Genomic DNA, 12,167 nt, shown 5'->3' with positions numbered 1-12,167 from the left:
GTGCTGATTCGTTCTCCAGCCTGACCACGCCTCCTTCAGGCATGAGCAGTAAAATATTCTCTGGCACATGAGCAGGAAAGGGATTCTTGTTCAATTTTTTGGCTATACGCCACATACAATATAATATAGTGTAAAGGAACACTTAAAGGGGCTTTTCATCACCAAAAAAAAGTGTCACTTTGCTTCTGAACTTCCTCCCACAGGACCCGCAAATACTTTTTTTTTGCATTTCACACCTTTCTGTCATCAATTCCAGGTACTATTCCCACCTTCCTATCTGTTTACATACAGTAAACATTTCCATCATGCCCAACTCTGGGATTAGCTCCGCCCACCGGAGCTGCTGATTCGTTCTCCAGCCTGACCACGCCTCCTCCAGGCATGAGCAGTAGAATGATTCCCTGGCACATGAGCACTAAGGGGATTCCACTGAGAAAGTATGGCTTCTCTTCAAGGACTAGGCTTATACTTGATGTTAGTTACGACGCCCTGACCATTGCGGAGGCCAGAAGAAAAGATCAAGTCTTTGTATATGGGACGTCTCAATAGTCAGGATCGGGGAAGATATGTGAACGGAGCATAAATGGTGAGTAATTGAAATTTAGAGCAAGGCAGGAGGGTGAGTATAATAGAAATATTGGAGAAAAAGCCTTTATGAGGAACCTGACTCAGTGGGTAAGAGCGCTTTCCCTGTAACAATTTTTTTTTTCCCCAATTACGTACTTTTAAAATTTCTTGATGGTTTTCTGAAGCGTATAATCTTCCATCGCGGACAATATCTTCTATTAATTGCTGGTAATCCTCTGTGAAATTAAAAGCAGATGGAACAACCGTAATTAGATGCAGTTTATCATTTTGGATTGGATCTGAAATTGGGACCATCCATCAGTAATTGGACATTTATGATGCCAAGTTCCACATTCACTTTTCTACCCGGGGGATCTAAATTGTCAGAGCGATTGATTTTATATCTAGAAAACTCAGTTCTCGGCGTCGGAGCGCTTCTTAAAGGGGTTTCACCGAGACTGAAAACTCTTATCTCTATCAATAGGATAGGAGGTAAGTTAATGATTGTTGAGGGGTCCGACTCTTCACGGCCCTGTCTGAATAGAGCATTGGTCATACATGCGCATTGCTTATCTTTGTGACACAGAGCTGTCCTCGCTCATCTCTGACGGTCCCATAGAGAATGAATGGAGCGGATAAATAATAAATAATGGGGGTACAACAGCCCCCACCCCCACAAATCTCTAAAATACAGACCCCCTTTCTATACATGAACAGATCGTACCGTCATATGTGACATAAGGCACTTGAAATCCTTTCCCGCTGTTCCCCTCGTTTGACTTGAACTGGATCCATAACTTTCGTGACCGCGATGTGAATGCTATGGGTCTCTCGTATGTCTGGCAGGTCTCATAGGTGGTGATGGATGATGGAGAAGCTGGAAATAAAATACATATGTTGGTTGCATTTTATCCCCGACACGTCACACGACTCGTTTCTGTCTAATATCAGCGTTCTGGTTGTGTTCGGCTGGAAATTAATGACTGATCGTAATTGTTATCAAAGCAGAGAGCGCCATCTAGAGGCCGAGAGCAGGAAATCACTCATCGCAAGTTTTATTTCGCTTTGTCATTTTTTGTTGGCAACTAATGAATCAGAAAGTAAGTTTTAGACACAAGATATGCCCCTCCTATACATTGCTCAGATACAAGATATGCCCCCTATAGTACCTCAGATACAAGATGTGCCCCTATAGTACCTCAGATACAAGATGTGCCCCTATAGTACCTCAGATACAAGATATGCCCCCTATAGTACCTCAAATACAAGATGTGCCCCTATACCTCAGATACAAGATGTGCCCCCTATAGTACCTCAGATACAAGATGTGCCCCTATAGTACCTCAGCTCCCTACATATACCTAAGATATATGATGTGTCCCCTACATGTACTTCAGATACAAGATGTGTCCCCTATACATGCCTCAGATACAAGACATGCCCCCTATACATGCCTCAGATACAAGACATGCCCCCTATACATGCCTCAGATACAAGATGTGCCCCCTATATGTGCCTCAGATACAAGACGTGCCCCCTATATGTGCCTCAGATACAGGACGTGCCCCCTGTATGTGCCTCAGATACAAGACGTGCCCCCTGTATGTGCCTCAAATACAAGACGTGCCCCCTGTATGTGCCTCAGATACAGGACGTGCCCCCTGTATGTGCCTCAGATACAAGACGTGCCCCCTGTATGTGCCTCAGATACAAGACGTGCCCCCTGTATGTGCCTCAGATACAAGACGTGCCCCCTGTATGTGCCTCAGATACAAGACGTGCCCCATATATTTGCCTCAGATACAAGACATGCCCCCTATACAGATACAATATGTCCTCCCTATAAGTGCCTAAGATACAAGATGTGCCCCCTATATGTGCCTCAGATACAAGACGTGCCCCCTATATGTGCCTCAGATACAGGACGTGCCCCCTGTATGTGCCTCAGATACAAGACGTGCCCCCTGTATGTGCCTCAAATACAAGACGTGCCCCCTGTATGTGCCTCAGATACAGGACGTGCCCCCTGTATGTGCCTCAGATACAAGACGTGCCCCCTGTATGTGCCTCAGATACAAGACGTGCCCCCTGTATGTGCCTCAGATACAAGACGTGCCCCCTGTATGTGCCTCAGATACAAGACGTGCCCCATATATTTGCCTCAGATACAAGACATGCCCCCTATACAGATACAATATGTCCTCCCTATAAGTGCCTAAGATACAAGATGCGCCCTCTATAAGTGTGTCAGATACAGTATGTGCTCCTATATAAATACCTCAGATATGAGATGTGCCCCCTATACATGCCTCAGATATGAGATGTGCCCCCTATACATGCCTCAGATATGAGATGTGCCCCCTATACATGCCTCAGATATGAGATGTGCCCCCTATACATGCCTCAGATATGAGATGTGCCCCCTATACATGCCTCAGATATGAGATGTGTCCCCAATACAAGTCTCAGATATGAGATGTGCCCCCTATACGTGCCTCAGATACAAGACATGCCCCCTATACGTGCCTCAGATACAAGACATGCCCCCTTTATGTGCCTCAGATACAAGACGTGCCCCCTATATGTGCCTCAGATACAGGACGTGCCCCCTGTATGTGCCTCAGATACAAGACGTGCCCCCTGTATGTGCCTCAGATACAAGACATGCCCCCTATACAGATACAATATGTCCTCCCTATAAGTGCCTAAGATACAAGATGCGCCCTCTATAAGTGTGTCAGATACAGTATGTGCTCCTATATAAATACCTCAGATATGAGATGTGCCCCCTATACATGCCTCAGATATGAGATGTGCCCCCTATACATGCCTCAGATATGAGATGTGCCCCCTATACATGCCTCAGATATGAGATGTGCCCCCTATACATGCCTCAGATATGAGATGTGCCCCCTATACATGCCTCAGATATGAGATGTGTCCCCAATACAAGTCTCAGATACAAGACATGCCCCCTATACATGCCTCAGATATGAGATGTGTCCCCAATACAAGTCTCAGATATGAGATGTGCCCCCTATACGTGCCTCAGATACAAGACATGCCCCCTTTATGTGCCTCAGATACAAGACGTGCCCCCTATATGTGCCTCAGATACAAGACGTGCCCCCTATATGTGCCTCAGATACAGGACGTGCCCCCTGTATGTGCCTCAGATACAAGACATGCCCCCTTTATGTGCCTCAGATACAAGACGTGCCCCCTGTATGTGCCTCAGATACAAGACATGCCCCCTTTATGTGCCTCAGATACAAGACGTGCCCCCTATATGTGCCTCAGATACAGGACGTGCCCCCTGTATGTGCCTCAGATACAAGACATGCCCCCTTTATGTGCCTCAGATACAAGACGTGCCCCCTGTATGTGCCTCAGATACAAGACGTGCCCCCTATATGTGCCTCAGATACAAGACGTGCCCCCTATATGTGCCTCAGATACAAGACGTACCCCCTGTATGTGCCTCAGATACAAGACGTGCCCCCTGTATGTGCCTCAGATACAAGACGTGCCCCATATATTTGCCTCAGATACAAGACATGCCCCCTATACAGATACAATATGTCCTCCCTATAAGTGCCTAAGATACAAGATGCGCCCTCTATAAGTGTGTCAGATACAGTATGTGCCTCCTATATAAATACCTCAGATATGAGATGTGCCCCCTATACATGCCTCAGATATGAGATGTGCCCCCTATACATGCCTCAGATATGAGATGTGCCCCCTATACATGCCTCAGATATGAGATGTGCCCCCTATACATGCCTCAGATATGAGATGTGCCCCCTATACATGCCTCAGATATGAGATGTGCCCCCTATACAAGTCTCAGATATGAGATGTGCCCCCTATACAAGCCTCAGATATGAGATGTGCCCCCTATACATGCCTCAGATATGAGATGTGCCCCCTATACATGCCTCAGATATGAGATGTGCCCCCTATACATGCCTCAGATATGAGATGTGCCCCCAATACAAGCCTCAGATACAAGACATGCCCCCTATATGTGCCTCAGATACAGAACGTTCCCCCTGTATGTGCCTCAGATACAAGATGTGCCCCCTGTATGTGCCTCAGATACAAGACGTGCCCTCTGTATGTGCCTCAGATACAAGACGTGCCCCCTGTATGTGCCTCAGATACAAGATGTGCCCCCTGTATGTGCCTCAGATACAAGATGTGCCCCCTGTATGTGCCTCAGATACAAGATGTGCCCCCTGTATGTGCCTCAGATAAAAGATGTGCCCCCTGTATGTGCCTCAGATACAAGATGTGCCCCCTGTATGTGCCTCAGATACAAGATGTGCCCCCTGTATGTGCCTCAGATACAAGATGTGCCCCTTGTATGTGCCTCAGATACAAGACGTGCCCCCTGTATGTGCCTCAGATACAAGATGTGCCCCCTGTATGTGCCTCAGATACAAGATGTGCCCCCTGTATGTGCCTCAGATACAAGATGTGCCCCTTGTATGTGCCTCAGATACAAGACGTGCCCCCTGTATGTGCCTCAGATACAAGACGTGCCCCCTGTATGTGCCTCAGATACAAGACATGCCCCCTTTATGTGCCTCAGATACAAGACGTGCCCCCTATATGTGCCTCAGATACAGGACGTGCCCCCTGTATGTGCCTCAGATACAAGACATGCCCCCTTTATGTGCCTCAGATACAAGACGTGCCCCCTGTATGTGCCTCAGATACAAGACGTGCCCCCTATATGTGCCTCAGATACAAGACGTGCCCCCTATATGTGCCTCAGATACAAGACGTACCCCCTGTATGTGCCTCAGATACAAGACGTGCCCCCTGTATGTGCCTCAGATACAAGACGTGCCCCCTGTATGTGCCTCAGATACAAGACGTGCCCCATATATTTGCCTCAGATACAAGACATGCCCCCTATACAGATACAATATGTCCTCCCTATAAGTGCCTAAGATACAAGATGCGCCCTCTATAAGTGTGTCAGATACAGTATGTGCCTCCTATATAAATACCTCAGATATGAGATGTGCCCCCTATACATGCCTCAGATATGAGATGTGCCCCTTATACATGCCTCAGATATGAGATGTGCCCCCTATACATGCCTCAGATATGAGATGTGCCCCCTATACATGCCTCAGATATGAGATGTGCCCCCTATACATGCCTCAGATATGAGATGTGCCCCCTATACATGCCTCAGATATGAGATGTGCCCCCTATACAAGTCTCAGATATGAGATGTGCCCCCTATACAAGCCTCAGATATGAGATGTGCCCCCTATACATGCCTCAGATATGAGATGTGCCCCCTATACATGCCTCAGATATGAGATGTGCCCCCAATACAAGCCTCAGATACAAGACATGCCCCCTATATGTGCCTCAGATACAGAACGTTCCCCCTGTATGTGCCTCAGATACAAGATGTGCCCCCTGTATGTGCCTCAGATACAAGACGTGCCCCCTGTATGTGCCTCAGATACAAGATGTGCCCCCTGTATGTGCCTCAGATACAAGATGTGCCCCCTGTATGTGCCTCAGATAAAAGATGTGCCCCCTGTATGTGCCTCAGATACAAGATGTGCCCCCTGTATGTGCCTCAGATACAAGATGTGCCCCCTGTATGTGCCTGAGATAAAAGATGTGCCCCCTGTATGTGCCTCAGATACAAGATGTGCCCCCTGTATGTGCCTCAGATACAAGATGTGCCCCCTGTATGTGCCTCAGATACAAGATGTGCCCCTTGTATGTGCCTCAGATACAAGACGTGCCCCCTGTATGTGCCTCAGATACAAGATGTGCCCCCTGTATGTGCCTCAGATACAAGATGTGCCCCTTGTATGTGCCTCAGATACAAGACGTGCCCCCTGTATGTGCCTCAGATACAAGACGTGCCCCCTGTATGTGTGACGCCCTGGGCAAGCCAGGGGTCACAGGTCATCACACCACCACACCCTACACCCCAGTTAGGAACACCAAAGCTACCAAAATCCTTGTTGCCTTCCTCCAGGGGCTGATGTTCACACCACGGGGTGGGCCGGGCGGTTGGCTCCGCCCACCGAAGAGTACACAGCCCTGGAGGCAGGAAGAACCAGGCAGATGAGAGATGGAGTTTGGACAGGAAGGAGAACAGAGTTGAAGTTAGGGGAGTGAAGCAGAAGGAAGTAGTAGTGGAGCTAAAGAGAAAAGCTGAAGTGACAGAAAAGGAGTAAAAGTGACAGTAGTAAAGCCTGAAGTTAGTCCGGCTGTGTGCCCGGACAGTGTCAGCAGGGTCAGCAGACGGCGGTGATTGTCTGGAGGTGGGACTGCTCGGAGGTTGCTGGAAGGATCGCGGACGGGTAGTGACCCGGCGGTCTGGAGCAGTATACGAAGAACAGTCAGCACCAGGGCAGGGGCCTTCCGGATCCCGGCAAGGCTAGGAGTCGCCGTGAATTTGCCAAATCCGTCAGTGAAGGGGACGTCTGTCTCCAAACAACCAAGTCCCGATTGAAGGCAACAGTCCGACCGTTACAGAGAGACACCGCCACCGCCAGGGCACCAGTTTCTCAGGGCCAGCGCCTGCGGGCAAAGTAGGGCTCCTCCGGCCCATATCCAAGCCGGGGAGCGGGTTACCGGTGGGAACCCATCACAACCATTATCAGCATAGGTGCAGGACAGAGGGACCGTCACCGTCACCTACTGGGGAAAGCAAGTGCAGCCGTCCGTGGGAACCGTCTTTCCAGCCGTGTGTTTTACCGAGAACTGGGTCATCGTCTCAGGCCGAGTGAGTACCACAGTGCCGCAAGGCACAGCGCTGCCCCCGCGTCCCTGCGCCCACCAAGCCCTGCACCTCCCACCTCATCACTGGGCCCCGGGATCACCAACCCCTACCCACGGAGGGGCAACACAACAACTGGCTGCTCCATACCATCTTTCCCGGGATCCCCATACAGAGCAGCGGTGGTGTCAACAAATCACCACAACCGTGGGTGGCGTCACGGGCAATAAACAACCCCCACACCCAAAAACCCCCTTTCACTCACAGGCGAGGAGCGCCGCTCGAGTCCCCGGGATCCGGCCCATCGCTCGAGCCACTGAGCAGCGGCAGCAGCAGGCTGCAGTGCCCGCCGGACCCGAGCAGAGGGAGAGCGCGGCGTCCCCTCCTCCGCCCGCGACATATGTGCCTCAGATACAAGACGTGCCCCATATATTTGCCTCAGATACAAGACATGCCCCCTATACAGATACAATATGTCCTCCCTATAAGTGCCTAAGATACAAGATGTGCCCTCTATAAGTGCGTCAGATACAGTATGTGCCTCCTATATACACCTCAGATATGAGATTTGCCCCCTATACATGCCTCAGATATGAGATTTGCCCCCTATACATGCCTCAGATATGAGATTTGCCCCCTATACATGCCTCAGATATGAGATTTGCCCCCTACAGTTTATAAAGTGTGTCCTGACATTTTGAAGTTCCCACTTTCCTAATACAAAAAGGCTACAAGTGTAGAAAATAGCAATTTCTGAAATGGCAGAGCCTATAGGGCTTTTCTGCATTTTCAGCGCACCCCCCTTTGATGTCCCGTTTTCTGCCTGCCGAATCTGTATTCCAGCATTGAGGATAAGTATTCCCCGGCACAACATTTGCCAACTCTTCTGGGAGGTCTCCCCTTTCTTCGGGACCCTCCAGGACACTTAATTTCTCCAGCACTAGTTGGGGTCTGATCAGAGCGGTGGCGGTCTGACTCCTGACACCCCACCTGCCCCCGATTGGGTTTATTGCAGTCCCAAAAAAAACCCAACTTTATGTCTCTATATGCTCCAAGGGTAAATAACAAATTACCGCTTTTCCTCATGACCAGCACATCCCCGCACTCGTCTTCTATTGGTAGAAAGATCTCTGGGACCACGATCAATATTCTTCTTTTTGGAGGGGGATTTATGTTCCAGATGCACTCCACATGGGCGGGATAATTTCCGGGGTAGTTGGGAGACTCGATATAACCTGTGTAATCTCCTAATTCCCCTCCGCAATGCTGGTCTACAAAGAAAAAGATGAGTTTTATGGATATTTATGTGTTCAGGACAAGGCTGGGGGGGCCCGGGGGTCTTAAAGTTATGAAAATCCAGAATGTTGGACAGAGTAGGGACTTGGAAAAGCATCTGTCACATGGAGTTTTGCGCAAAACTTGCCGAGTGTCATGGCGGCATCAGACGCTGTTCACACTACAGATTCTGATAATCCACACTATGGTTTCTCTAGTATTTCTGAGCATTGACCAGCTGTGTGCTCATTAATGGTCAGGCTAGCAAGAACCTCTGCAAGCCTACTGGTTACCTATGCGATCACATATTGTTGGAAACCTATCACATTTACTCCACACCTTTTTAAGATGGTGGAATCTGTCTTCCCATGCCGACTATAGCTTATTGCTGTGCTTGTCTGTGTGCTGTGTAATTATATTGCGTGGCACTTGGAGTAGTTGTGGAATTCTCTCGTCGTCTTGTTGTTTCCTCCTTGCTCTTATTTTCCTCCTTATCTTTTATCATCCTGTTGTTTCCTCCCTGCTCTTATTTTCATCCTTACCTCTTATCATCCTGTTGTTTCCTCCCTGCTCTTATTATTTTCCTCCTTACCTCTTATCATCCTGTTGTTTCCTCCCTGCTCTTATTATTTTCCTCCTTACCTCTTATCATCCTGTTGTTTCCTCCCTGCTCTTATTTTCCTCCTTACCTCTTATCATCCGGTTGTTTCCTCCCTGCTCTTATTTTCCTCTTTGCCTCTTATCATCCTGTTGTTTCCTCCCTGCTCTTATTATTTTCCTCCTTACCTCTTATCATCCTGTTGTTTCCTCCCTGCTCTTATTATTTTCCTCCTTACCTCTTATCATCCTGTTGTTTCCTCCCTGCTCTTATTTTCCTCCTTACCTCTTATCATCTTGTTGTTTCCTCCTTGTTCTTATTATTTTCCTCCTTACCTTTTATCATCCTGGTGTTTCCTCCCTGCTCTTATTTTCCTCCTTACCTCTTATCATCCTGTTGTTTCCTCCCTGCTCTTATTTTCCTCCTTACCTCTAATTGTCTTATACCTCTGTGTGAACGTGCTGTGAGATAAGAGTTTTGGTTTCCCCTGTTTATCTATCTGTTGGTTTTATCACACTCCTGCCTCAGCCTCTCTGAGGTTGAGGGGGAGTGGGTATAAGATCGGGACTAATCAGGAGCAGGGTCAAGAAGATGGCTCAGACATCCTCACCTTCAGAGGTACCTCTGAGATCAGGGATAGCTAGGGTCACCCTACCCTGAGGGCCAGTCTAGGAGCCCTGATCGTCGTGACAGTATCCTGGCATCACGCATACCCTTCCCCAGATGACACAACTTACTTTTGCAATGTGTCACATTCGTAGAGCCATCAAAGTCGGTGCTGGTATTTCCCGGGCAGGTTATACAGAAATTCTGCCCAAACTCCGGCTGATACGTTCCGATCGGGCACCTGATACATCTGTGGGTGGTGGAATTATAGAAATGTCCAGGAGAGCAATGAACTAGAAGGAAATGAAAGAAGCAATGGACATAATGCAAGGCTTGGTGGGTTTGGTGCCTAAGGAAGGGGAAGGGGGCGTTATGGGACAGGGTGGCACCGCGTCCTGAATGCCAACTACATCACCCACCTTTTGTCTCACAGTCCTGGAAAGACACTGCGCTTTCATACTTTGTGATCAGTCCTCCTCCACATGGAAAGCAAAGTGTTCGGCCTGGATCTGGCTGATAAGTGCCCATTGGGCACGGCTTGCATGGTTTGAACCCGTCAACAGAGTAATATCCTGCGACACACTGTCCTAAAAGAAAAAAAAAAAAAAGAATAGTAAAGGAGATAGGCCAAACGTGGATCCCCTAGTCAGTGCCATCAGTAGGTGCCATCACTTACCTCCACATTCGGACAGATTTCTTGCTCCGGGAATGCCCATGCCATCATTACTGGGGCAGGGTTCACATGTCAGCTGGCCTTCCAGGTCTTGGTATGTCCCCGGCATACAGAGGGCACAGTGGTTGGTCTCTCCGTTGTAGTATGTGCCCGCACCACAGGGGACTAAAAAGTAAAGGGTGCATATTGTTTTTACACTATGGTAATTTTGCACAATGAGATTTTTTCTTACTTTTCTGGAATGTCTGGGAGGTTTCCCGAAAAAAAAGGGGAAAACCTTAAAAGTTGGCACCATCTCTTGGACACTACAGAAGTCTACAAAAACTACTGCTCCCATAATGTTCACCTAAAGTCATCCTAGGAACACTTTGGGGGAGGGATTCACAAAAGGTTTCCTCGGGGGCGGGAACAGAATTGGGAAAAAGGGGATGGCCTGAAGAAGAGTCTGTTTATGCTTCGTAAAATTTAGTGTGCCACATTCCCAAAGCTTCTTTGGAAGAATTTCTAAATCTTTGTCCCGTTTATTTTATGTGAGAAGCACTGGAAAGTGGCAATGGGGCGACAAAACCACACAGGGTGTCCATAGGGGCCTGGGTGAGCCTTGATAAAGGTTTCCAGAAAAAGAGGAGGTTTCAGAAAAAAAGTGCAAGACCTTAAAAGTTGGCACCATCTCTTGGACACCACAGAAGTCTACAAGAAATACCACTCCCATAATATTAACCTAAAGTCATCAGGTGAACACTTTGGGAGCAGGACTCACAAAAAGCTTCCTCAGGGGCGGGAACGGAGTTGGGAAAAGGGGATGGCCTGAAGAAGAGTCTGTTTATGCTTTTGTAAAATTTAATGTGCCACATTCCCAATTCTCCTATGGAGGAATTTCTAAATGTTGGTCCTGTCTAGTTAATGTAAGAGGCACAGGAAATGAGCAATGGGGGGACAAAACCACAGAGGGTGCCTGTAGGGGCCAGGGTGAGCCTTGATAAAGGTTTCAGAAAAAAAAAAAAAGCAAGACCTTAAAAAAGGGAAGACCTTAAAAGTTGGCACCATCTCTTGGACACCAGAAACATTTATAAGAAATACTGTTCCCATAACGTTCACCTAAAGTCATCAGGTAAACACTTTGGGGGCTGAACTCACAAAAAGCTTACTCGGGGGTGGGAACAGAATTGGGAAAGGGGGATGGCCTGAAGAAGAGTCTGTTTTTGCTTTGTAAAAATTAGTGTGCCACATTCCCAAATCTCCTATGGAGCAATTTCTAAATGTTGGTCCCGTCTATATAATCTGAGAAGCACTGGAAAGTGGCAATGAGGACAAAACCACAGAGGGTGTCCATGGGGGCCAAGGAGAGCCTTGATAAAGGTTTGCGGAAAAAAGGGGAGGTTTCAGAAAAAAAAGGCAAGACCTTAAAAGTTGGCACCATTTCTTGGACAGCACAGAAGTCTACAAGAAATACCTCTCTCATAATGTCCACCTAAAGTCATCAGGTGAACACTTTGGGGGCTGAACTCACAAAGAGTTTCCTCGGGGGTGGGAACGGAATTGGGAAAGGGGGATGGCCTGTAGAGTCTGTTCATGCTTTGTAAAATTTAGTGTGCCACATTCCCAAATCTCCTATGGAGGAATTTCTAAATGTTGGTCCTGTCTATATAATCTAGGAAGCACTGGAAAGTGGCAATGGG

The 12,167-nt window shown here is 48.0% G+C and overlaps 1 protein-coding gene across 2 annotated transcripts in view; it reads right to left on the bottom strand.

The window, feature by feature from the left end:
- Positions 1–12,167, bottom strand: part of SCUBE1 (signal peptide, CUB domain and EGF like domain containing 1) — a 349,647-nt gene that overhangs the window by 8,345 nt on the left and 329,135 nt on the right. For both annotated transcript variants that reach the window (XM_075344232.1, XM_075344233.1), the window contains exons 17-22: positions 10,492–10,653; positions 10,235–10,402; positions 9,947–10,108; positions 8,410–8,607; positions 1,292–1,444; positions 724–803 (exon numbers count right to left, since the gene is read on the bottom strand). In XM_075344232.1, coding sequence (XP_075200347.1) covers positions 724–803; positions 1,292–1,444; positions 8,410–8,607; positions 9,947–10,108; positions 10,235–10,402; positions 10,492–10,653 — 923 coding nt within the window. The remainder of the gene's footprint in view (positions 1–723; positions 804–1,291; positions 1,445–8,409; positions 8,608–9,946; positions 10,109–10,234; positions 10,403–10,491; positions 10,654–12,167) is intronic.

The sequence above is a fragment of the Anomaloglossus baeobatrachus genome, chromosome 4 (genome assembly GCF_048569485.1).
Source record: "Anomaloglossus baeobatrachus isolate aAnoBae1 chromosome 4, aAnoBae1.hap1, whole genome shotgun sequence".
In the NCBI taxonomy this organism is placed as follows: domain Eukaryota; kingdom Metazoa; phylum Chordata; class Amphibia; order Anura; family Aromobatidae; genus Anomaloglossus; species Anomaloglossus baeobatrachus.
This window is presented reverse-complemented; position numbering and strand designations above follow the sequence as displayed.